At 43.6% G+C, this 26,555-nt stretch overlaps 1 protein-coding gene across 1 annotated transcript; it reads right to left on the reverse strand.

Moving 5' to 3' along the window:
* Nucleotides 1–662: 662 nt before the first annotated feature.
* Nucleotides 663–26,555, reverse strand: ASH2L (ASH2 like, histone lysine methyltransferase complex subunit). Its single transcript, XM_006054486.4, has 16 exons — nucleotides 26,288–26,555; nucleotides 25,563–25,629; nucleotides 24,409–24,554; nucleotides 21,106–21,194; nucleotides 20,748–20,842; nucleotides 16,722–16,817; nucleotides 15,911–16,006; nucleotides 15,157–15,232; nucleotides 12,912–13,005; nucleotides 11,993–12,210; nucleotides 4,982–5,149; nucleotides 4,496–4,689; nucleotides 3,571–3,663; nucleotides 2,236–2,334; nucleotides 1,495–1,554; nucleotides 663–1,393 (listed from the first exon to the last, which is right to left on the reverse strand). Exons 1-16 carry the CDS (start codon nucleotides 26,476–26,478, stop codon nucleotides 1,286–1,288), a joined length of 1,890 nt encoding a protein of 629 aa, XP_006054548.1. The 5' UTR covers nucleotides 26,479–26,555; the 3' UTR covers nucleotides 663–1,285.

Here is a 26,555-nt window from a genome sequence, read left to right on the forward strand (position 1 = left end):
TAGGACTCCATGCTGCCACTGCAGGGGGCACGGGTCCAATCCTTGGTCGGGGAAGTTCTGCAAGCTGTGGTGTGGCCCCCAGCAAAAACGTTGTGGGGTGGGTGCAGTGAAGATAGAGAAACACACACGGCCCCAGGGGAAAGGTTCATTCTTACATTTCAATTTTTAGTCTTCTGAAAACTGCCCCTCCTTCTCTTAAATATTTACTTGGCTGTGCCAGGTCTTCACTGTAGCACATAGGATCTTAAGTTACGACAGACAGAATCTAATAGTTGGGGTAGGTGAGCTCTAGTTCCCTAACCAAGGATCAAACCTGGGCCCCCTCCCTTGGGAGCTTGGAGTCTTAGCCACCAGGCCACCAGTGGAGCCCTTGAAACCTGCCCTTTAATCATCTGCTAATACAAAGGAAGGGAAGCAAGGCAAGAAGACAATCCACACAGATCAGCAGCCAAGTTCAAAGGGAAGAGATGGAGGGAGACCATGAGCCCTGTGAAGTTCCATCTGCCTTCGAGAGTCTGGTTTCACAGGGCAGACTAGGTGGCTGAGCTGGCGGGGTGGAGACAGAAACCTGCCTCTCTTCACCAATACTGGCTCCTCAGGGCGCCCACTTTTCCAACAGTCAGCACATGGACCCCAACCTGAAAGGGAAGCAAAGTGCCATACACACTCGAAGACAAGTTTTATTTGGGAAGAGCTTCTCACTGTTAAAGCTGCAAGCAAGTGCCTTTCACGATGACAGTCCTACGGACCTAGTAGTTTCAGAGATCCCAGTGTTCAAAAGTTCATCTCAAAATTAAAAGCACACCCACACCAAAAGGAAAGCATTTTTAGACTGCTTTGGAATGTAGTCGTGGATTCCAGCTCTTCTCAGAAACGGGCCCACTGCTTCCTGGGAACCAGGTGGGAGGCAGGCAATGCCCACAGAAGGAAATGTCTCTAAATAAGTTAGCTACTGGACGAGATGACCCCATCCTCCGAAAACACAGGAAGCAGCACATCTCAGCTGGTGGGGTATGTGGCACAGCCCTTTGCACGAGGCGCTTATGGGATCCCGGGGCAGCAGCTGTTGTGGTGTGGTGTTGCACAGGGAAAGCCGTCCCGGAAGGGCGAGTAACGAAGGGCAGGGATCTCTCCCAGTCCCACTCAGCCTTCAACTTACTACAGCAGAGGCCCTGTTCTGTGGGGTCTTCGGGAAAACTTGCAACAGTTAAAAAACAAAAACAAACCCCCCCGCCCCCATACAATTTCCCAGAAAGTCTATATCTGCAAAGAGAAAGGGACTTGGTCAGGGCTCCCACGGGGGGCTCCGCCTTCCATCCACTTCCGTCTCCACGTGATACAAGACATCGGCCAGAGTGTGCTCCACCACGGCGCCCCAGCCCATGTCACTCATCTGCGGGGGAACAAAGGACAGAGAGTGAGGTGAGATGAGAGCAGCGGCAGCAGGAAGTAACAGAGACGAGGATGCTCGCAGGCGGGTTCAGTGGTACTCACAGGGCGGTACGTGAGATCCTTTGGAGGGTACTTGAAGCATGGTCCAAAGTTTATGGAGACCTGGGACAAATTCAATCCAGGCAGACGTGAAGAAAGGGAAGAAAGTAGTGAAAACCTTAGCATGACAAGGGAGGCTTTTAAATGTAGCTGTGATATTCAGGGTACAACTGGAACAGAGGGTATACATTAATAATTGCTCAAAGTGGTCAAGGCATCATGAATTAGGTAAACAGACTTTGCTGACTTCCGTTTATAACCTAAAGATTTCCTTGTATGACTTCAGCAGTGGTTACTGACAAGTAAAAGGACATGGAAACTTCCAGGCACTGCCTTTACAAAATTTTTTTAAACTGGCTCTAATGACAGTCTCCTTCATGCTGATCATATTAAAAAAAAATCAATATAAGCAATAGTCACTAATGATGGTAGGTTATCATGACACATAACAGCAAATTAATTTATGCATGTACACACCTTATATCCTTTACACTGAACAACACAGACCACAAAGCAACATCCAGAGGAAAGGTGTGGAGCACAGTAACCAAGCGATCTTTATCTATCCAAGCAAACACTTCCTAAAGCGCCCAACTGTTTCTGGAACCAACAGGAGGGCTACGCTGCCTGCTCACTCCTAGGCCTTTCACACGTCCTTCTAGAACCCAGCTCATGGCTCTCTGACCACAACGGCTCACCGATCTCTCTCGAGCTGTGTTCGCAGGATGAACAGAGGGTACGTACCGTGCAGCTCTTATACAGGGAGATGGCTGGAAAGTAAACCCCTTCAAAAATGTCTTTGTAAGCCACACCTTGATTGACACCATTTTTATAAAAAATTATCTGAAACAAAAACCATGGTTTTACTTCAGAATTTCGAAAAAGAACACACTAAAATGAACTCTGCTGGAGGACACTTTACTAGCAGTTTGTGGGCAGCACGTCTAAGGAATTCAAAGAATCGCATAGCTCATTTAACAGCAATAGCTGACACTTATTATGCAATATCTTAGGTGTTCTCACTGCATATCTACATGCATTGTTGTATCAAGTGCTTACACTTATCTGTTTCTGAATTCCTATGCTACTTACACCAAATAGTTCCACTTTGTTATTCATTATATTTATAAAAAGTAGCTGGTCTTCCACTGGCCCCTTGGAGCGACACCCTTTTAAGCTTATTTATTTGTCCCCTTCCCTTGCCTCAGGTCCTCCCTTCTGCACTTCTACTTTGAAAATCTCGCAGGTCTTCTGTCAAGGTCCTAGAATTCTCCTTTATCCTTTCTTTCTTGAAACTATCCTGAATTTTCTCTCTTAACCACCTGAGATGAGCTTCAGGAAAAGCTGCTTTTTCTGAAGTACCGTTCTCTATCTCTTCTTCCCAGGAACAGCAATGTTGCACCTGGCTGTATTTTCTGGCTCAATTAACTGCTTGCCTTCACTACTTTTCCCTAAAACAAGCGGAATCCTAAGTGTATTCTCCCACATTTGCTTCTATTACTGTCAATCACAGGTGGCTTCACAGCATTTTTATGGAGGAATGTCCCTAGCTCAGGACTTTTCTTCCACCTTTCTATTTTTGGCCCTCGTGGTTGGTCCAGATGCACCAGCCCTTCTTTGATTGTGCTGTAACCTTGGACAAACATATTCCCAGCAACCCTGGAGAAGGGAGGTGGGGAAAGTTCTAGAAGACAATGAATAAGGCATCAGAGCTCCTGTTGCCCCGGGTCACATAGCAAGGCCAGCATGTCCTACTCCAAGGTTCGCCCCTCTGCACTTCCTGTTTTGATAAAGGACCGCTATCTCTGACTTGCTTCCTCGACTGCCTGTAGACGTTCCTTATTCAGCTGCTGTTTTATATCCTTTTCTCCGAGAACCCAGGTCAGCCTTCTCGCGGCAGCAGGCACCCCAGGAAGAACCAAGCACAGCAGGCAGGAGAGTGTGTTGGCCCTGCTGTTGTTGTATCAGCAGAAATCCCTCCACTGCGCCGTGGGCCTCAGTCCCCTCACTTTCATAACAAGGGGCTTGGGCCCAGAGAGCAAATTCTTCTACTTCTGACATTTAATGACCATGACTCACCTCACTGTGAGGAGTCTGCTTTAGGCTCTTCTCTGCTTTATCCACAAAGTCTTTTTCTTCAAAATACAAATAACTCTTGAACTTTATTAAAGCCTTAAAAACCGAGAGAGAGAAAAGGAACAGTGAAGCAGTAGCTACGTCATCATGAAAAAAAAAAGGCCAGATTCACATAAATAGCATGAGTCTTTGTGTTTTGAACAAAATTAGTATCTCTGCAGAGTCAGCTTTGTTATACTTTGAACCACGTGCATCTTAAGAATTACCAGATGGTACACACTTATTAAACATCTTCATAAAAGGCCCTTACTAAGACTCCTCTGTCCAAGGGATTCTCCAGGCAAGAATACTGGAGTGGGTAGCCTTTCCCTTCTCCAGGGGATCTTCCCAACCCACGAATCGAACCTAGGTCTCCCACATTGCAGGTGGATTCTTTACCAGCTGAACCACAAGGGAAGCCCTCTGAAGTACTTGGCAGAGGTTACTTGGTGGGGGTTAAAAAAACATGGATTAACGGGTGCCCAGGTCGGTAGAGGAATGAATGGATAACATGGTTTTTACATATTGATTTGGCTGCATCAGTTCTTAGTTGTGGCACATAGGATCTTCGTTGTGGAGCACGAGCTTGGTTGCTCTGTGGCATGTGGGATCCCAGTTCCCCAACCAGGGATCAAACCCTGTTCCCTGTACTTCAAAGTGGATTCTCACCCACGGGACCACCAGGGAAGTCCTTGGATAATATATGGTAATGGCAGAATCTAGGTATTGGGTATTTGGACACCTACTTTTAAATTCTTTGAACTGTGTTATGTCTTAAAATTTCCAAAATGAAATACTGGGAAAGATAAGCATCAAGAGAACATGCAGCTGCAGGTATCGGCTGCCACTGGTCTTCAAACCCAGGGATCTCTCAGGAGGACAGACTCACCTTATCTTTGTAGGTATCAGGCAGTGACTTGGCTGTCTCTGTATCTTCGGGAAGGTTGATATAAAATCCCAGGACGTCTCCCTGTCCGTAGCCAGAAGAGTAGTGTTTGCCAATGGACTGGTGGAATTTGGTTCCCTTTTTGCTCCGCCAAGAATAACTAAATTTATCATAACCTAAGGGAGCCTGAAGGTTACCTGTTCCAATAAGAACATACACTGCAAGTCAGGACTGCAAGTCTACTCTGGCCTGCTGAAAGAAAAGATTCTACTCCTTTTTAATTTTTTACGAATTTTGTCAAACTGCTAACAAACTATTTCTCACAAGCAATGAATTATAAAAATATTCCTAGGAACTTCAACCTACCTAAACCTTTGGGAATTGAACATTATGCCCACAAAATCCAATAAGCCCCAAAGTCATGACGATCAACCAGATGGTGGACACCTCTCCACCTGTCGCCATGTCCGTATCACGGCCCCGGCTTACCTAACGGCTGGGACCAGCCCAGTCTGGCGGCAGTGTCTGGAGGCATCTCATCCACTGTGATTTCAAAGTACCAGGCACCTTTCCGAACCCCATGGGAAGCCCGAACCATAGAGTAGCCCTTCTCGCCAACCACAGTCAGCCGGTCATCAGAGATCTTTAACTGGGGAGCTACAATGATAGAGATGAAAAGAAAAGCCTGCAACTTATTTGAAATACTTTGGAGACAATAGCCACAAAAACACAAAGTCTCTTACCCTCCAGTTAAGCAAAATTAAAAACCAGAAATATCAAGCCAGGAATTTGAAATATTAGTTTAGGAATTAAAAACTTCAAGATACAGATGAAGGCAGAGAAAGAAAGAAAAAGGAAAAAAGCTGTCAAGCAGCCACTTGTTATTATATATGATTATTTAAGATGGCAGGTTAAATTAATTATACTGTCTGTTCCTTAAAATACAACTGTGTTTGGATCCTGATATGTGACTAAATCATCAGGATTTAGAAGACATTTTATTTGAAACAATTTCAAGCTTTCAAAAATAGTAGAATCATCCCATGTCCTGCACTCAGCTCCCCCAAGTGTGAACACCATCTATGACCACATTATGAGGACCATACTGACAGGACGCAGTACATGCGACCATTTCTGTGATTCTCCTGTCGAGAATGCAGAACCTGGATCACGAGGAACCAGATGAAACTAAACTGAGGGATACTCTGTAAAATAACTGGTCTCTTCATTTTCAGAAGTGTCAAGGTCAAAGTCTAGGAAAGGTGAAGAAACTGTTCCAGGCTGAAGCAGAACTCAGAATCACAACTAAATGCAGCAAATTATTTTCAGCTGGATGCTTCTGCTATAATGGACACACTAGATCATCTGGAGAAACCTGCACAGAATCTGAGGATGGGATGGAAGTAATCAGACGCTGACTTTCTGCCTTTGGCGGTTGTGTACTGGTTCCATAGGAATGTAAGTTTAAAAAATAACCACTAGTTCTTTGATATTCTTGGGATGGAGTCTAATTTCTCTCCACTTGAGTGTGGAATGAATTTAGTGACAATTTCCAAATAAAACGAAGTTAGAGTTGACTGTCCGACTTTAAGATGGGTCAAATGCATTATGGATCCCTGATCACCTGCTCTGGGAGAAGTTAGCTTCCAGTGAAAGTGAAAGTCGCTCAGTTGTGTCCAACTCTTTGTGACCCCACGGATTATACAGTCCATGGAATTCTCCATAGCTTCCAGGGATGAGGACAAATTAGTAGTCTATGGACCACAAGTGAGGATCTGAGGGCGTCTCGTCAAAGCTGCGTGACTGAGCCATCTTGGAAAGAGACCTATCGGCCCCAGCTAGGCGCTTGATGACAACTTCCTGAGTTTTCCTGAGCCAGGCCACACAGCTAAGCTGCTCCCAGATTCCTGACCCTCAGAAACCGTGGGCTGATGAACACTGGTCGTTTTAGACTGCTAAGTGTTATGGTGATTCACTGTGCAGCACTAGATGACACAGAGAGAATGTCCTGTCTGTAAGAAACACAAAATAAACTTCTCAGTGGTTGAAAGGACATCATGGCAACTTACTCTCTAGCGGTTCAGGGGAAAAAAACCAACAAGTTTCCTACAGTTCTTACAACTTTCTTAAGAAATAAATCTGAGGGGACGTGCCTGCTGGTCCAGGGGTTGGGAATCTGCCTTGCAATGCAGGGGATGCAGGTGCCATCCCTGGTCAGGGAACTAAGATCCCACTCGCCACGAAGCAACTAAGCCCATGGGCACTGCAGCGAAGACCCAGCAAGCAACAACTAAGACCTGACACAGCCAAATAAATACATAATTTTTTTTTTTTCTAAATAGTAATAATTTGGCTCTCTTGGTGGCGCAGATCGTAAAGAATCTGCCTGCAATGCAAAAGATCCAGGTTTGACCCCGGGGTTGGGAAGATCCCCTGGAGAAGGGAGCGGCAACCCACTCCAGCATTCTTGCCTGGAGAATTCCATGGACAGAGGAGCCTGGTGGGCTACAGTCCATGGGGTCGCAAAGAGTTGGACACGACTGAGCAACTAACACTTTCACTTTCTTTAAAAAATAATAAACAAATCTGAGATAACTTCAAAATAAATTTTAAAAGACACTATATAGACGGTTAAGTTTTAAAAGGCTCAGCCACGCAGGAGCCACTACTGCCCTTGCACTGAGTTCTAACAAGTCACCGCTAAGGGCCCATGGTCTCTCCCCTCCAGAATCACAGCTAACAGAGAAACAACACAAGGATCACTGCTTACACCCGGCCGTCGCTTATCTGGCCCTTCCCTACTCTCAAAGTATGCTTGTCACTAGCAGAAGTCAATCCTGTAACTGTTCATTACACCAAGGCTTACGTCCCAGTGACTTCACTGTGTCTCCTTCACTTTCGATTGACAAGCATCCGTACAAGAGTTACAGCTTTTAGCATCAACTCAAGAAATAATGAAGGGGACTTCCCTGGTGGTCTTAACCCAGGGGTTAAGAATCTGCCTGCAAATGCCGGGGACAGGGATTCGATCCCTGGTCCAGGAGGATCCCACATGCTCGGAGCAGCTAAGCCTGCACACCACAACTGCCGAAGCCCGCGTGCTCTGCAGCCCAGGCTTCAGGACGAGAGGCCACTGCAATGAGGAGCCTTCGCACAACAAGGACCCAGCATGGCCAACAAATAAATAAATTTTGAAAAAATTAGAAAATTTAAAAAAACAGAAAGAAAGAATAAAGGGCTTCCTAATGAAATAACTATATGGATGTGTTCAGATTTAATTAAAAGAAACAAGTGAAAGAGGCATATTTTAAACAACCATGGAAATGTGAACTGAGTATGGAATGATTAAGAAATTATTATTCACCTTCATTAGGTAACATAATGGCATAGTGGTTATGGTTTTAAAAATCCTTGTTGGAGATAAATACTGAGATATTTATGGGTGAAATAATATGCTATCTGGAATATGCATTAATACTCCAGAAAAAGAGCAAAAAAATTTCATGAAGTACACCTGTCTAACAGTAGTTTCTTTAAATTCACTTTCACATTCTACAGGATAATGAATGCTATTCTAATAACTGAATAAATTATGCCATTAAAAGAATTATTATACGTTAAAAAAATAGTTTCACATTTCAAAAAAGTCATATACAAAGTCAAAAGACAACTGACAAACCGGGAGAAAATATACCACAGACAAAGGGCTAACTAACATCCCTAACATATGAAGGGACAAAATATCAAACTCCCAACAGGAACAGGGGAAATAAAAAAACACAAACCTAATTCACAAGGTAACAACTCAAACAAGAAAATAACATTCAAAGAAACACAAAATCCTGAGACTCCACTTCTCACCTCTCAGATGGGACAAACTTAATACCTAGGAAATCTTCTGTTTGTGAAGTTATATGGAAACAAACATTCTCTACATTGCTGGTGGGAATGCAAACCAGCACGACCTTTTGAAGGGAAACTTGGCAATATTGAACAAAACTACATATATACTTATTTTGGTTCAGCAATTCCACTTCCAGAATTCTACCTTGGAAAATACACCACCAACAGTACACACACACACACACCAAAGCTACCCACTGCTTCCCTGTCAATCCAAAATCCTAGCAACAACCTGAATGCCCATATTCAGAGCGGCTGAATACACCATGTACGTCCACATAATGGCATATCATAAAGCTAAAAAAAATGAAAAAAAAAAAAAAAAAGTGGATGAGCTCTTTGAAATAGTCTGGAGTAACTGCATGAAGCAAAATGCAAGACTCCCTACAGTATGCTGCCTTTCATGTACAAAAAAACAAGGAGCAAAGGAAATACATGTGTGTGCTCATCTGTGCAGAAAAAACACAGCCAGGATGAACTAGACACTAAAGAGCCTGGCTAAGTACAGAGGTGGGTGGGAGAGCAGCGGGGGAAAAGGAAGAAATGAGAGCGGGCAGCAGGGCTGAGGAGGCAGTGACACTGAGCAAACCTCAGTGAACAGCAGTAACTCTCAGAACCCCGGTAATGTCACATGTACCCTTCACACACACACACGCCCCCAACGTGCAGGAGAACCCCAATGGCATACCAACACTAACAAGTAAGCCTACCCGTATCACAAATGAAAGTCGTGACCACGCTGAAGGAGGTGGGGAGGAAAAGAACTAAGCTAACAGTATCCACATGGGATAGTGCAAGGCCAAGACCGAAAGAGCCGCACACACATGCTGTAATCTCGTTAGTGAACACTTCCTACAGTGGTCTGCAATTCTCAAACCACCCTGTGTGCACATTCGACATGAGTAAGTAAGAAAATGTGCTGTAGATAATTAGAGTTAGGTTTCTCACTGCTCCAGAAAGAAGTTACAAACAGAAAGGTGGGAGGCTGGGACGACTCTATGGTGGTTGTTCAATCTCTTAGTCATGTCTGACTCTCTGTGACCCCAGAGACTGCAGCACACCAGGCTTCCCTGTCCTTCACTATCTCCAGGAGTTTGCTCACACTCATGTCCACTGAGTCAATGATGCCATCCAAGCATCTGGTCTTCTGTCATCCCTTTCTCCTCAATCTTTCCCAGCATCAGGATCTTTTCCAATGAGTTAGCTCTTCACATCACGTGGCTAAAGTATTGGAGCTTCAGCTTTAGCGTAAGTGCTTCCAATGAATACTCAGGACTGATTTCCTTTAGGATTGACTGGTTTTGATCTTGCAGTCCAAGGAACTCGCAAAGTCTCCGCCAGTACCACAGTTCAAAACCATCAATTCTTCAGTGCTCAGCTTTCTTTATAGTCTAATGCTCAGATCCATACATGACTACTAGAAAAACCATAGTTCTGACTATACGGACCTTTGTCGGCAAAGGGATGCCTCTGATTTTTAATACACTGTTTAGGTTTGTCACAGCTTTCCTTCCAAGGAGCAAGCGTCTTTTAATTTTATGGCTGCAGACCCTACAGTGTTTGATTAAAATCCAAGGTGGCAGAGTAAACTTGGTACAGGCATGTATGTGTGTGTCCATTACGACGCAGACATGTATTTTCCACCTGGGTCCACCGAGGGAGCTCGGAATACCACCCAGCAACAGCGAGCATACTGAACGCTCACATCTTCACTTCTGAGGCTGTTTCCCCAATCAAAGGAATCTGGGCTCCCTGGAGAAGCAGCTGATACTTGGCCTGCAGCATAGAAAACGTGAGATGAACCAGAAACAAACAACTTGTGACGCCAGTAAGTAAGGGAAAATAAATGATGAGGGCTTATCAACAGGACACAAGAGATTCCACTGGCAACAATGTTAAATGGACCCGGAGGGTATTATGCTCAGCGAAATAAGTCAGAGAAAGACAAGTATTCTGTTATCATTTTTACGTGGAATTTAAAACACCTAATGAATGTGTGAAACAAGAAAGAGATTCACAGATAGAGAGAACACACTAGTGCTTACCAGAGGCGCATGTAGGAAGCGGGGACGGGCAAGATACAGGCAGAGGACCAAGGGGCACAAACCACCATGTGTAACCCAACAGGCTATGAGAATACACCGTACTGCATCAGACCACATAGCCATTGCTTTGTAATAACTTTGAGTATCATCTCTAAGAATACCGAACCACTATGTTATAAACCTGAAACTAATATTCTAAGTCAATTATACTTCCAAAAAAACACAAAACCCCCACAGGAACCAACCTAAAGGAGCTCCTAATGACCAAAGCTGGAGTAATTTGAATGACAAAATAAAATACAGCCTACAAAATACATAAATATGTGTTAAGCCCACACTGATACAAATAATCAATTAAATAATTAAATAGAGAAAAGAAGAAATAGCAAACGATTAGGCAAACACCACATTAACAACAAGATCCACAAATGGATGCTAAAATTAGCGGGCAAAACTTTAGAGAAACAGGATATTTGTATAACCTCGAAGGATCTTTCCCTAAGATATGTATTAACTACAAAGGGAAACAGAGTAGAGAGAGCCAGCAGAAACCACCTTAACCAAATGACTGTGTCCACACAACCGATAACAAGACACACGGACATTACGAGCCTATAGAGATGACGTAGTAGGAAGGATTCATGTGCGCACTGTTCTTACAGGAGTGTACAACCACAGTCTAATCATGAAAAAAAGTCAGACAGACCCTCACTGAGGAATACTCAAAAAGTAGTTGATTAACATTGCAAGGGACTATGAAGAAATAATTGAACGCAATGTGAAATCCTAGAAAAGAGGCATTAGTGGAACACTGGTGAAATTTATAAAGTCTTTAGCTTCATTCATGGTATTTACTAATGTTAATCTCCTGGGTTTGTTGTTTTTCTGGCTACGCTGAGCAGCCAAGGATTGAAGCTTCGCCCCCTGCAGTGGAAACTCAGATTCGTAACCACTGGACCTCCAAGGAAGTCCCATCTCCTGGTTTTGATAACTGTACTGTGGCTGTGTAAGATCTCACCATTAGGAGAAGTTTGATGACAGATACATGAAAGTTCTAGTATTTTGTGTTTTGCAGCCTGGTGGCTCATACGGTAAAGAATCTGCCTGCAATGCGGGAGAAGCAGGTTCGATCCCTGGGTCAGGAAGACCCCTGGAGAAGGAAATGGCAACCTACTCCAGTATTCCTGACTGGAAAATTTCATTGACAGAGAAGCCTGGCAGGCTATATGGTCCATGGGGTCACAAAGTGTTGGACATGACTGAGCGACTAACACTTTCACTTTCAATATGGAAATTCTATTATTTTGCAACTTTACTGTAAGTTAAAATTAGTTCAAAATAGAAAATTAAAAAAAAAAGTATCTGTATATAAATGGCTAGAGCTTATAAGAACAGACAAAGAAGGAAATTACTTCCTGCATTCTGGCTGAGCCTAGTTAGAGACGGGGTGAGGATTAGATTGGCAAGTCCATCTAACTCTAGACAGGACAGAGCTGACGATAGTAGTTCTGAGCAACACAGGGCCCAGCACGAACATTAACAGCTTACCCACCTCGATCATGGAGGGCTAACAAAACCCGTTCATATAAGCAGGCTCTGTAGAGATCTCCCGGAATCGGTTTTCCTGCCCAGCAGTCGAGTTCGAGCTTCTCAGGGTCAGGGGCGTGGGGATCGGGCTCAGCTAGAATATAGCGATAGCCATCTTTGTTAAACGGGTGTTCCAAGGGGTAGCCATGAGGGGGAAGACGCTGAGCAGAAAACAAAGGGTCACTGCAGAAAGGAAAAAATAAAATCAAGAAACTACAACCCCCTCCTCTAGCTCACGTGCCTTCAATTCTGTCAGACAGGCCTCTGCTGTATTCGGTTTCAACAGGAACACCGGCAACTTCAAATGTTTTTCATTATTCAAATAGATCATTCTGCCCTCTGCAGGCAAGATGGGGAAATGAGAACTACTTTATCTTAATACGCAACTAAGCCAGGGGAGACAGGGCGCAGAGGAACAAGGGCGGTTTCCTGCAGCATGTTTATTACTATGACTAATGAACAGAAACTCAGTGATATGAACACCCACTACCTGTTTCCAGTCTCAATAAGAAATGCCTTGGATTTCATCACCCCAGTACTGAACAAAGTGAAGGGAAGAGCTATCAGGGGGACAGGCAGAAAGTTTACTGTATAAGAGCTGACATTCAATATTGGCTTGTTTCACTGCCTTTGGTCCATCTGTCCTTTCTCAAGATGCCTTAGCGGAACTTCACTCCCAGGTCAATCACCACAGGGTGCTTCCCTGGGGCTGTTTCATTTAGAAACAAGTTCCCCAAACAGGGCACCTAGTCTGGGGCTACTTGACCCCTCAATCTGTTTAAGATTTGAGAACAAGCGGCAGGCTTGTGCCCGCAGACGCTGATCTCTTGCCTCACTGAGGGGCTCTGCAGCCCTCTGACGTGGGAGGGGGGGGTGGTGTTCACCTCCGGGCCTTCTTGGTGGTCCCCGCGGTGCTGCCGTCCTGCTGTTTGCGCTTGGCTCCTCTGCCTTTCCCGCTGCTTCCTGCTGCAATTCCTCCTTTGAAGAGAAGGCAGATCACTTTCAGTGAGCTGTGACAGGCACCCCGTGGGGCTCTCCCCTGGGACGAACACTCCCAGCATGCATTTGTGTGACACCACAGGATTTCCTTCCCGGAAGCATACTGGACTTCACCCTGGTTCGCCTGAGTCTGCTGGGTGGCTTCCAGCACAGAATACTGGGTTCTGGCAGCGACTCCAGTGAACCCAGCACTAATGAACCTGGGTTACAGCTGTGCCCTTCGCTTCTTAAATGAATTGCAACTCCTGGAACATTTTCCAAGGATGTGACACAAATGCATTTTCACTCATTCAGACTGCAAACACCCACAGCTAGAAGTAACCGCGTGGACAGTTTTTTCCCACTCAAATCAATACAAACATCCATAAGGAGAACATCCTCACTGAAGGGGTGCTGGCTTGCATGAACTACACACGGCATAGTCCATAAACATGAGAGGCACAGGATCTGCTAAAGCGCTGAACTTGAACTTCCAGCAAAACAGAAGTACACCAAACGTGGAAACAAAAAACAGAAATACTAAAAAGGTGTTTCTCTTCAGTGCTGCTAGGTATCTGGTGTGGTTGTACATGACACAAGCAGGAAAGGCGGCTTTAAATTTAGTCAGCAATCTTTACAATTATTAAAATTGTGCCAACACATCAAATTTAGGTTAGACGAATCTGGCTCGTGGAAAATAAAGAATTTATAAAAAAAAAAAAAAAAATGAGCTACATACTAAAAGCCACAAGGAAGACTACCTTGTGCATTTAAATAGGTACTCTGAAATTTTTGTCCAGTTGTCATTCCTCTCAATTAGTTTGTTTTTCCAACTTCCAGGAAACATCCCTGAACTGTAGGAAAACACCTTTATGTAACAACTGCATGGAGTACTGTATCTTAATTTGGGGCAAGCTTGGAAATTATCAGCAGTTCTGCTGCAATAAAGAGAGAATCAAGACGTTGAAGGCAGGTCATATTCTGCATAGACAGGACCAGATTTATGCTGAACTTCCTTTTATGAATATATCAGGTGTCATCCTGTCCTCATAAAAGGCTTAATGTTGAACTGTTAAAACATCAGCATCTCTATAGTTTGTTACCATAATCAAAAAACTATTAAGGTTTTATTGGCATTGCATTTCAATTATTTTGAGACAAGTTTTAGATCCACGTTGAAAAAAACAAGCAACACTAAGGGGACTGCTGGCCGTGTCAGGCAGAATATGACAACGTACAAGCTTCCAATTACTAACATTAAACCGGAACTACTGCTCCATATCCAGTGCTACTGCCACCAACTCCACAAGGCTTTACAACCTTAACTCAGTTTCAGCTTCTATCACAACTCAGCAAAAAGCATTTTCCAAACCACAAAATACTTAAGTCTGAGAGGCTGAAAGAAGACAGAGGAGGAATTCACCTCCAAAAGAGGCTCCACCTGTAAGAACAGAAGTGGCACCGTGTATTCATTCGTCAACTTTGAACAAAAAGGGGAAAAATAACATAAAGAGATGAACAGCACACTTAGTTATATTATTAACAGTGGAAATGGTTACATATTTAAGACCCTATCACTCCAGAAGAGAAGGTAAGGACACCATATGTCAGATGAAGAGCTGGCTACCCCCCCATTATATCGGCTTTCAATCTGTTGCCATTAGTAGCAAAGGGCTGTCCTGCTCTTAGATGGGTCAGACAGAAAAACATGCTACAGTGGGTGGTCAACACAGAAATGGTGTCATGTGCATAAGCTGAAGATTTAGGGCAAGAAAAATTAGAAGACGGGTAGGAAGTTAAATAACAGTAGAATTAAGGAAAATCTGAGTGCAAAGCATGTGAACCTAAATTGTTAGTTATGAAGATACAGATGGGGAGTTGAATATCAACTTAGTAAATCTGACCTTAAAATTGTACTTTGCTTTATGTTAAATGTTTCACTTAAGACCAAACTGTGGTGTAAAGTAACAAAAATTTCTCCTCTACTACCATCGCTCAAATCCATGGCTAGCCCCTAAAAATTGAGATTTGGACTTTAAAGCATCTTAGTAAATACCTAGTCAAGAGTCAGTCCAAAGACTGCCCAATTCTAGGCACATGTGGATTCAATAGCTTACAAACATTTCATCCATGAGCTATTTAAACACTTACCATTTAGATTCCCACTGGTAGACACGGCACTGCTCTGTTTTTGGTTGTCATAAGCAGGACCGATGTTACTAAGATCCTAGAGGGAAAACATTCAATTATAGAGGGTGGCTACCTAATCAAACCAGCCTGGCAATGCTCAAAAAAAAAAAAACACACATAAAAACCCAGGAGAAATTCTAAGAGAATGGCAACCTAGACTCTGAAGCCTGCAGAGGTCCCAAACTTAGATGCTTTAGGGATCAGCAAGTCACATGTGTGAGGCAGCCAAGGGTGAGGATGGAAGTGCTTTCAGAATCAGGCTGAGCCAGGCTGGGGGTGGGGGGGAGGAGGAATGGGGAGGGGTGGTCAAGGACCAAGGGCAGACCTCCCTGTGGGAATCCAGGCCCAATGTGGCCAGAGCTTCACATTTTACAAGAAAAGACAGAAATCTGAATCTCGATGAAATCTGAGGTGCAAAGAAAATCAGAAATAACTTGGAATGGCGTATTTGTGTTACAAGTGAGGAAACGGAAGTTTAAAAAGACAAAAATGGTATGTATCAAGTCATAACATTTTAGGGAACAGCTGCAACTAACACACCGGTCTCCCAATTTAAGGTGAGTGCTCTTTCCTTCACATGGAATAAGAACCATTTATTTGGAGCCCACCGGGTCATAGGCATTTGTAAGTGGCAAATACACAAATGTAAACACAACCTGATTCTGTCCCAATGGCTTAAAAATCAAATGGGGGCCTGTGAAGCCTATTAATGTACCTGATCCAAAAGGCCAAACTTGGGGTAATCTTCTTCTGGGTCCTTACTCCCTGGATCAGGGTGTTCCTTTACTAAGAACACGTCTCTTTCTTTACTCTAAAAGGAAACAGTATTTTAGTGTTACTGGAAATTTTATACTTACACTGAATGGATGATTAACCCCTAACTCCCAATTCCTAGGTGTAATCTCCAAATCTCAACACCAACACCCTGCCCCCTGACAAAAAAAACAAAACAAAACAAAAAAAAAAACCCAACACACACCAGTACTGTTTTTCTTTGATTAGAAAACTAATGCATGACCATCAAAAAATACAAACAGTAGAGAAACTTGAAAAAATGAGAGCCACCATCCTCCATAACCCTCACTCATCCCCGGACCTCACAGAGATACACAGTGGTAACAGTTTGCGCTGATGTCTCCCCAGGTGCTCTAACGACAATAATGTTCAGAATAGTTTGTTGTTTTTAATCAAAGAAAACAATTGTCTCCAATTTAGGCATAAAACTATACTTGCCAAAGTGCAATGGACAAAGGATTCAGCAGCGTACATAAAACTACCATATCTTCACTTAAGACTATGTGCGACTTACTGATTTTGTGTGAAAACCATTAAAATTTACAATCACTAAGATTTAATACTGTTGTTCTCATTTTCTTAGTCATCACATTATTTCAGTGAGACCACCATCAAAAAAAACCCCAACAAAACCCATTTATTTATATACATATATATAATTTCTTGTATAAATTCTTACAGGGAACACTGGTTTTCTAAACGTTGAGTCTAGTCAGTTTTAGCTCACTTACCATAGTTTTCACAATGTTATTTGGCCATGTCATTTTCCCAGGTCTTTGTCTGGTTGTCATGCATTCCCAGTATTTATCAATAAACGGTATGATATCCTGATTTTTAAAACAAAATATATTAAAGCTTTTATAGCTGCTTTCAAAATTATGCTCACACACACAAAAAAACCTGCTGCATTTTCAAAGATCTCATCAGAATCAAAAGACAAACGCATGTTTTTCATCGTTTAATAACTGAATGAATATATAACTGCACGTGAACAAAATGTAAGTTGTGGGGAATTTCACACAAGCATATACAACTCTTAGCCACACAGGGCTTATGATCCGGTTAAAGGGAAAAGATGTGCCCTCGTCTCCTGGTATCCTCTCACCCGAGCTCCTGCTCCTCCACGCTGGGACATCTCTACCTGGACATCCTGCACACACCTCAGACTCCTTGTGACTAGGACTGACCTCGAACCTCACTTCACAAATCTGCTCTGCAGATTTCTATTCTTGCTCTTTGCACTCAGGATCACCCAGAATCACAGGTTTGACACACGGAGTCACCCTCATCCTTCTCATACAACCTGCACATCTCAGCAGTCACCAAATGAACTTTAAAATTCCAGAAAATGTTCACCGATCAGGCCTCCTTCCTGCTCCAAATGTGGTCCTCGCCAGCCTCTGCTTACACGACTAACACAGTGTCTGAACTTCATCCTTTGTCACCAACGTCCTCCCACCCTAGGCCACCTGCCCCAGCCTACCACTAACGTCTTTTCACCAGAGTCAGTTCCGTGAACATGGAATCTTTACTCAAAGGAGCCAGGCTGAATTAGGGGAAGCGTAAGGGAAGACTGGAAGGTCTTCTTGTTCGAGAAGGTAAGGAAGAGTTCAAACTGATAGGGACATATCAAAAAGTGTCTGAAGTCAGCCAGGATGGGGCTACACTGGTCAGATCTGAGCATCAGAAATCCAGAAATCCCATGATGGACTATAAAAATCAGTGAGTCTTAAAACTAAAGACAAACAACAGCAACAACAGTGATGGGTGGGAGGCCTCTTCTTTACAAAAGAACTGTAACCAATAAACATATTCTGCTCTACAAGGACCACTCTATTAACTGATTGAGATTAGGATAATCAGTGGTTACAATTAACACTGCTTGAAAGGGTTGCGAGAAAAAGATATTCACACGAACTCCACGTATTACCCATGAATTACTTAGTGATTACAAAGAAAAAGGGTCTCTTTACAGTGGAGAAATCAAGTGGTCACATTTGGGATCACAATAATAAAACAAAGCCATATCTTATGCCTCCTAATGGAATACAGAGAAAAACACATACTACCTACATAATATTCTTGCCAAAATGTTTAAGCTGAACCTAGTCATAAGGAAACAACTTGATAAATCCAAATTGAGGAACAACATGGCAAACAACTGTCTAGGCTCTTCAAAATTTCAAATGTCATAGCAAACCAAAAAGAAAAAAGGAATTGCTCTAGAGATAAAAGGGACATTACAACTAAATTCAATGTGTGATCCTTGATCAGGTCCTGGTTGGAAGAAAAAGCTATGAGGGACATTATTAGGCAATAATGTTGAGGAAATATACACTGTATACACAAAATACACAAACTATATATATAAGAAAACTGCATTGACATTAATTCTTTTGAGTGTGGCCATTGTATTGTCGTTATGAGAGAACACTGGATAAAGTATAATATCTACAATTTTTTAGATATTATACTTACATGTAAGCCTTAAGTCTCATATAAGCTTATGGGTAAAATATACATATGGGTAGATACAGCAAACACAGCAAAATATTAACAGCAGGCAAATCTAGATAAGGAATAAACAGGCATTTATTGTAGTATCTGAATTTTTCTGCATATTTGAAAAATTCAAAATAACAATTTGAAAGGAAAAAACCAAGAGACAAATCTAATCACAGCACACCTCTGTTTAAACCCATTCTTTTTAACGTAGGGGAAAAAAGCTGGGCAGGCGCAAGGCGGGCCCTCTGCAGACTCCCTCAGCTTTCAAGATTAAGCCCTAACTCGTTTGTTTAGCAGAAAAGGCCTTACTCAGTCTGATCCTGAATATACTGGTCTCCCTAAACAGTGGAACAACAGACTAGTTCCAAATAGGAAACGGAGTACATCAAGGCTGTATATTGTCACCCTGCTTATTTAACTTATATGCAGAGTACATCATGAGAAACGCTGGGCTGGAGGAAGCACAAGCTGGAATCAAGATTGCTGGGAGAAATATCAATAACCTCAGATATGCAGATGACACCACCCTTATGGCAGAAAGTAAAGAAGAACTAAAGAGCCTCTTGATGAAAGTGAAAGAGGAGAATGAAAAGTTGGCTTAAAGCTCAACATTCAGAAAACTAAGATCATGGCATCTGGTCCCATCGCTTCATGGCAAATAGATGTGGAAACAGTGGGAACAGTGGCTGACTTTATTTTTTGGGCTCCAAAATCATTGCAGATGGTTATTGCAGCCATGAAATTAAAAGACGCTTACTCTTTGGAAGAAAAATTATGACGAACCTAGATAGCATATTAAAAAGCAGAGACATCACTTTGCCAACAAATGTCCATCTAGTCAAGGCTATGGTTTTTCCAGTGGTCATGTATGGATGTGAGAGTTGGACTATAAAGAAAGCTGGGTACCAAAGAATTGATGCTTTTGAACTGTGGTGTTGGAGAAGACTCTTGAGAGTCCCTTGGACTGCAAGGAGATCCAACCAGTCCATCTGAAAGGAGATCAATTCTGGGTGTTCACTGGAAGGACCGATGTTGAAGCTGAAACTCCAATACTTTGGCCACCTGATGCAAAGAGCTGACTCACTGGAAAAGACCCTGATGCTGGGAAAGATTGAGGGCAGGAGGAGAAGGGGACGACAGAGGACGAGATGGTTGGATGGCATCATTGACTCAATGGACATGGGTCTGGGTAGGCTCTGGGAGTTGGTGATGGACAGGGAGGCCTGGCGAGCTGCAGTTCAGGGGGTCACAAGGAGTCAGACACGACTGAGCGACTGAACTGAACTGAACTTAACTAAACTAAACTAAACTAAACACCCTATACCAACCAGTGCTGTTCTTTTTCTTTTGGTCAAGTCATGCGGCTTGTGGGATTTTAGTTCCTTGATCAGGGACTGAACCCGTGCCCCGGGCAGTGGAAGCTGAGTCCTAACCACTAGACCACCAGGGAAGAGAGGAGTCCCCAGCCAGTGTCTTTCAAACTGTAGGTTGCAGTCAATTAGTGGGGTATACAATCAATCTTGTAGGTCAAAGCTAGCATTGACTAGAATAGAAAATATCAGCATGTGGAGACAGAAGGTGAGAGGGTGCTTCAGTCTTGAAAGACTCACGGATGGGCTGACCATCTAATTTTAAATACTGACTTTAGTCATGTGGTTTAATAAAGGATAAATTTTTTTTAAATAAGTCAACCTTTTCCCTAACAAAATCTGTGACAGGCATCCATGAAAACAGCTCAAACTAAGCTGAGAAGGTTCACCTCAAAATCTGATTATTAATCGTGGAACAGACAATTGTTTGCTTCTATAAAGCCAATCAAAACTATTTAAAGATTCATCCTTCCAAGAGCTAAGCCTATGACATAATGAACACACACCAGGAAGTTAGTAAATCACACGAAATGAGAAAAACGGAATCACTGAATCTACAGTCATATATTCATAGAAACTGGGGGAAAAGAACTTGTCAGGCTGTACAGTTGACCTTTGAAAAATCATGGGGTTAGGGGGACTGGACCGTCCACAGTCAAAAATCCTCCTGTAGTTTTACAGTCGGCTCTCTGTATTCATGGTTCTACACCCAAGGATTCAACCAGCCTTGAATTGTGTAGAACTGTGGTATGTATTTACTGAAAAAATCCGCATGTAAGTGAACCAGTGAAGTTCACACCTGTGCTGTTCAAGGGTCCACTGTATTCAGAAGTTCCTCCTGCTTCTCTGGCATGATTGCAATGACAGTAATTCTATCTCTACCTTATCTTTGGAGAACATGGTTTTTGGATGCTCATCTTGTGTTCGGGACTGCCACGTTAGGTTGGCCAAAGCACTAAGGCACATTTCTTTCAAGTCTATAAAAGCAAAAAGGAAGAAAGAGTTACTGTAGTAATATATTCCTGCTACCAGAGGAATATTCAACCAGATGGTCCACAGATTAACAACTACAGCATCATCTGATCTAAAATGGACAAGAGCAGGCATCCAGAGCTAAGCCCCAAGGTAAATTCTACCAGCCTCGTGGCAGAGGTTCCCTGATTTGGCTGAGCCCAGATCCCCCTTCTCTGCCAGCTAGCCAGAGGAGGTCACCGTGCAGCCCTCCAGGGCTTGTCCTTACTTGCTTGCTTCCGGAGGAAGTAGGTGTTCCCGCTATGATGGCACACGTTGCAGTGGAAACTGTAGTTGGTCATGAAAGGCAGACAGGATCTGGAGAGCACCAAATTCAGCACATTAGTGAACCTCTGAACACACGCTTCAAAGAAGTGCATCAACAGGGATCCTTTCCCTGAGTGAAAGTTAGATAATGATGCTAATATAGTAGTACACTCTTAAAACTTGAAAAGGGCACCAAAACAGGGCCCTTTGTAGTTTTACAAATAGCTGAACTTTTCTGTCACAAAAATTTAGCAGGACATTATCCACCACAGTTGATGATTCAACATCTGGCAGGTTCTGACTGGAGCCCCTATCCAGGCTAGTTTATTACAGTTTTTAAACACCTAAAAAGAGTATACTAGGCCACTTGTGGAAGAAGACAAAGCAGTCTCTTTGAATATCTTTGCACTGAAATATCTATATTTAAGTCTCTTTGTAAAGTGTCAATAAAATTGTTGGAAAGGGCAGACAGAGGTATAAAAAGATTAACTTCAAAATGTAAATAATTATTCAAGAACAACACAGAAGTCAAAAAACATTACCTGCCTCATTACCAAATGAATCCTACAGATGACCGCCTTTAAGAATTTATTTTTTATTTACTTATTTTTTAACATTCACTCTTCTTCTCTGAAACACATTATTATTATCTTAAATATTTATTTATTTGGCTGCTCTGGGTCTTGGTTGTGGCACACGGGATCTTTGTTGAGGCATGCGGGATCTAGTTCCCTGACCAGGGATGGAACCTGGGCCCCCTGCACTGGGAGTGTGGAGTCTTAGCCACTGGGCCACCAGGAAAGTCCTGTTTTTAAGAATTTAAAGGACTGAAGTAGTAACTTTAGATTTAAGAGTTAGGGAAGATTTTTTGAGGACACAAATTATGAGCTGGATTTGAAAGACAAGTTGCTTTTCTTTTCTATAAGTGAACTATTTTATGTAGAGATGAGAAACTGCAAATTTGGAGGCAAAGGGGCAATCTGGTGCATGACAGTTTGGCCAGGGAGGGGAGTTGTCAGAGATATGCTGAAAGGCTTGAAAGGTAGGAAGCAGCAGAGGCCTCACATGCCTGGGGAAGTGAATTTTCTCTGTGGGTAACAGGAACACCTTGAAGGGGAAGCCATGTGGTGAAAGCGGTAAGTTTGGTGATAGAACAGGTCTGAAGGAAGGAAGAGATTAGAAAAGGGAATATGTGAGAAGCTTCTTCAGCAGTTACAGAAGGTTAAATAAAAAGGCCTCACATAGAGTGAAATAACAAAATTGGACAAGCAAGTGTACAAGAAGAAAAGAAACTGGTTAAGCTTAGGGGCTGATTTTATGTGAGAGGGCAGGAAGTGAAAGGAGTCCTAACCACTGAGACTCCTGGTAGGTGTCAGCTCACTTCCTAAGAGATGAGCTCGGGGGCAAAAGCAGGCCTGACTGTTTGAAGGCAGAGAAGCTGGTGGAAGGAACTGGGGGCTAACAGGACCCGTGCATTAGCGCAGCGTGGTAGTTGTGCTGGTAAGTGGAAAAGCATAGGAAAAGCTTGGTCCTGGTTTAAGTTGGAAAAGAAGAAATCAAAATAAAGACAGGTTTATCGTGGACTCTGCTGAAACTCAGTTGGTAAAGAATCTGCCTGCAATGCAGGAGACCTGGGTACGATCCCTGGGTCAGGAAGATCCCCTAGAGAAGGAAATGGCAACCCACTCCAGTACTCTTGCCCGGAGAATTCCATGGACCGAGGAGCCTGGCGGGCTATAGTCCAAGGGATCACAAAGAGTCGGACGTGACTGTGCAACTATCTTCAGTTCAGTTCTGCTGAAACTAATTTAACGTATCCTTAAAGAGATGTTTCCAGGTGTGTGTCTACCACCACCATTCAAGGAAGTAAGAAACATCCTTATGAATGTTAAGATCAAGTTCCCTCACCTTTACCTCTCTCTACAGCCCCTTCTGCAAACAGCCTGTTGTGGTAAGCTCATTTACAGAAGAGAGAGGCAGGTGTACAATTATTAACAAACACGATCAGGTGGTTAGAGCAGTTTTTTTCATACCCTGCTGGCTCACTCACTTCCTCCATCTGCCATAAAAGATAATCTATCCAACCCACTGGGTTTTAGGTGTAACTTCTCAAATTCAGGTACACACTGGTCACCACCAAACCTCTGAACTATGGTTTGATTCGTCTCTGCATCGCTCCGAGTTATCTCTCTGGTAAATTTCCTTTCCTAGGCCCTGTTTATCCAAATAAATTCTCCTTGCGAAAGTGGCCCAATTTGAGGTCTTTCCTAACTGACCAGCGTGTATATTTTCTCTTAGGTCTTTCTACCAAGATCAATTCTTCTGACCACTCAATATTTTTCTCTGTTTAAAGCATTCAATCCTTCAATGTCAACAGTCACATGTTAATTAGTATATTAACACTACTTTTAACTTTTTAACTAGAAGGCATTCAACAGATTATAAAGGAAGGTATTTCTTCACAAACCAACGCAAGGGACGCTGGTTTCAGAGCTAACAATGCAGCCCTCTTCTGAGACAGGCTTATCTAAGTTTACTTGAACATGGAAAGAACACCCCAGGGAGCCAGCGGTATAGTCGTTTCGGTAGACGGTGAGTCAGTAATGCTCTCTTGCTAGCTGTTGACTGAATCTCCTGAATAAGGAGCCTTTCATTCTCAAATTCTTAATATGACTTTAATTCACTAGAAGAGAGGCAAAGACTGGAAATTGATTTTGCTGAGCAGAGAATTCAGGACACCTAAAGGGAGTGAGTTAGAAACCAAAAGGAAAAAGGATGTCAGGCATGAAGAGGCACCTGCCATCTCAAATTTTTGGCATCAGGCTTTATCCACCATGTACACCAATCCTTTTCGCCAAATCCACAATATCCAGTATGAGGTTTAAATGGTACTGTCTCAAATTTGTTTATGTAATGCTTTGTAATTGCACAGTTTTGTCGCCTAAGCACAAACACAAGGATAATCCCTACCATTCTACCTATTAACGGCAACGCCCTTAGTAGACTAAAAACATGCTCAGACTATTAAAACAATTTCTGATTCAAATCTTACTACACACTGAACCAGAATCAGGAGTCACGGGAAATCCTATGCATTTACATTTGCCCACACACCTAACTGGGCTTCCCTGGCGGCTCAGATGGTATCTTTACCTGCAATGAGGGAGACCTGGGTTCAGTCCTTGGAGTGGGATCATCTGTTGGACATGTTGAGATCTACTATTTAACATAGCAATCCTCACAAAAGACTTTGAAAAATACTCACGAGGTATCTATGCCAAAGGTGTCTGCTGTGAACCATTTGGTACATATTCCACACTGCAGCTCTACCTCTCCCAACTGACGACCATTTTCTTCATCCACGGAGCCTGCCTGAGTATCCATCACCTCTGAAGTATCCCCAGCACCTTCCTGTGTCCACAGAACCATCAGAGAATTGTGTCAGTTGATCTGATTGTATTTTTGATTCACTTAAAAACTTAAAAAAAAACACACAAAAACCCTTTTGCCTGGAATTGCTATTTTCCAGTACTTTGCCAAAATGACCAGTGCAAAGGGAGAGAAGAGAGGTACCCGCACATGTTCTCTAGGCCTTTTAGAAAACATAAGAGCTGCTCCTTTGGCTACATACATGCAAATCTACAAGAAAGGTAATCTTGTAGATATCAAAGAAACGCTGCTGCTGCTGCTGCTGCTAAGTTCCTTCAGTCGCGTCCGACTCTGTGAGACCCCATAGACGACAGCCCACCCTGGGATTCTCCAGGCAAGAACTCTGGAGTGGGTTGCCATTTCCTTCTCCAATGCATGAAAGTGAAAAGTGAAAGTGAAGTCGCTCAGTCGTGTCGGACTCTTAGCGACCCCATGGACTGCACCCTACCAGGCTCCTCTGTCCATGGGATTTTCCAGGCAAGAGTACTGGAGTGGGGTGCCATTGCCTTCTCCTCAAAGAAATGGGCACTGTTCAAAAATGAATACCCTGCAGAACAAAACTGGAAGAGTCTACAATGTTACCCACCATGCTGGCATCATTGTAAACAATCAAGTTAAGAGCAAGATTCTTGCCAAGAGAATTTATGTGTGTATCGAGCATATTAAGAACACTAACAGCTGAGACACCTTCCTGAAACGTATGAAGGAAAAGGATCAGAAAAAGAAGGACGTCAAAGAGAAAAGTACTTGAAATGTACTTGGGCTCAACTGAAGCGCCAGCCTGCTTCACCCAGAGAAGCACACTGCGAGAGAATCAAAGGAAAGGAGTCTGAACTGTTGGAGCCCATTTCCTACAAATTCACAGCATCGTGGATGTAAAAAAAACAAAAGACCTGAATGGAGGGGTGGCTGGGGCGGGGGTGGACACACAAACCCTTTAAAAAACCAATCCTATTGACTGTGCAGTAGTAGAAACACTCAAATACTTACAAGTGTATCTTTTCCATTAGAGGATTCTGTCTCCAAGCCACCACTTACATCAACCGAGTTTGCATCACTGTAAAATAAGGAGAGCATTCATGGAAGAAATTTCAGAAGAAAACCTGAAAACGCCTATTCCCAAAGACGATGATCCAAGTACAGCTGAACTTCACATCCCTACTCTTTTTCAGCCAAGCCGATGCTCAGACAGGATGCTCAGCGTTATGAAGGCGGCGGCCAAGATGAACTCAAGCCCGTGGGGCACAAGGAAACCTTACCGGCCCTTGCAGACAAGTCTACAGTGGACAGAACTGGTCCCTGGGGAGGTTCGCAGAGATGCACCTCTCCATCTCTGTTTTCAGAGGGACCAATACTCCTTCCAGCCTGGCAGTACAAAGTGGTTTCCCTCTCTGGGAATTCTGAAGGGTTCCTGCTAAAAAAAAGGGTCGGGGGGTGGGGAGCTACCAACCTCCTGCCGGGGCAGCTAGGGGCGGGAGGGAGGCCAAGAAACCGGGAAAGGTGTGCAAAGGGGCGTAGCCTGAGATACGATTCAGAGAGGAAGGGTCTAGCGGCGGGCGGGACGAAGGCCCCGGTAAAGGCAGGGCGAGCCTTTGGCCGCCAGGCCTAGGTTCGGAGCAGGGCTGGTGGGAGTGCTCACGGGAGCCGCGGTATTCAGAGAGGGACCGGCCTCCCGCCCCCCACCCCCGTCTTCCTCGGGCCGCAGGGTGCCTTACCCGCTTTCGGCCTCTCCGGAGCCGGGCTCCGCGGAGGCTGGAGCAGCAGACGTCCCCTCTCCGGCCGGAGCGGCCGCTACGGCTGCTGCCTGCTTCGTCTCCCCTTCTTCTGCCGGTGTTGCATTAGCAGCCGCTGCCGGGCCGGGTCCTGCGCTCACTCCCGGTCCTGGTACGCTTCCCGCCGCCGCCATCACTGCCGCCTTCTAGACTTCTCGCGAGACTACTACCTCTTTCTCGCGCGAGATGCTCGCCGGCCTGCTCACCTTCA

This window comes from Bubalus bubalis, chromosome 1 (assembly GCF_019923935.1).
Source record: "Bubalus bubalis isolate 160015118507 breed Murrah chromosome 1, NDDB_SH_1, whole genome shotgun sequence".
NCBI lineage: Eukaryota > Metazoa > Chordata > Mammalia > Artiodactyla > Bovidae > Bubalus > Bubalus bubalis.

What these genes read in the sequence shown, in the direction of transcription:
- ASH2L (XM_006054486.4), bottom strand. Translation starts at nt 26,478, where the DNA reads ATGGCGGCGGCGGGAAGCGTACCAGGACCGGGAGTGAGCGCAGGACCC. An exon ending in ATAACATTGTGAAAACTATG is followed by an intron (nt 16,007 to 16,721) that starts GTAAGTGAGCTA and finishes GTTTCCTTTTAG; the next exon opens with AGTAAAGAAAGAGACGTGTT. An exon ending in AGCAGACTCCTCACAGTGAG is followed by an intron (nt 2,335 to 3,570) that starts GTGAGTCATGGT and finishes TTTTTGTTTCAG; the next exon opens with ATAATTTTTTATAAAAATGG.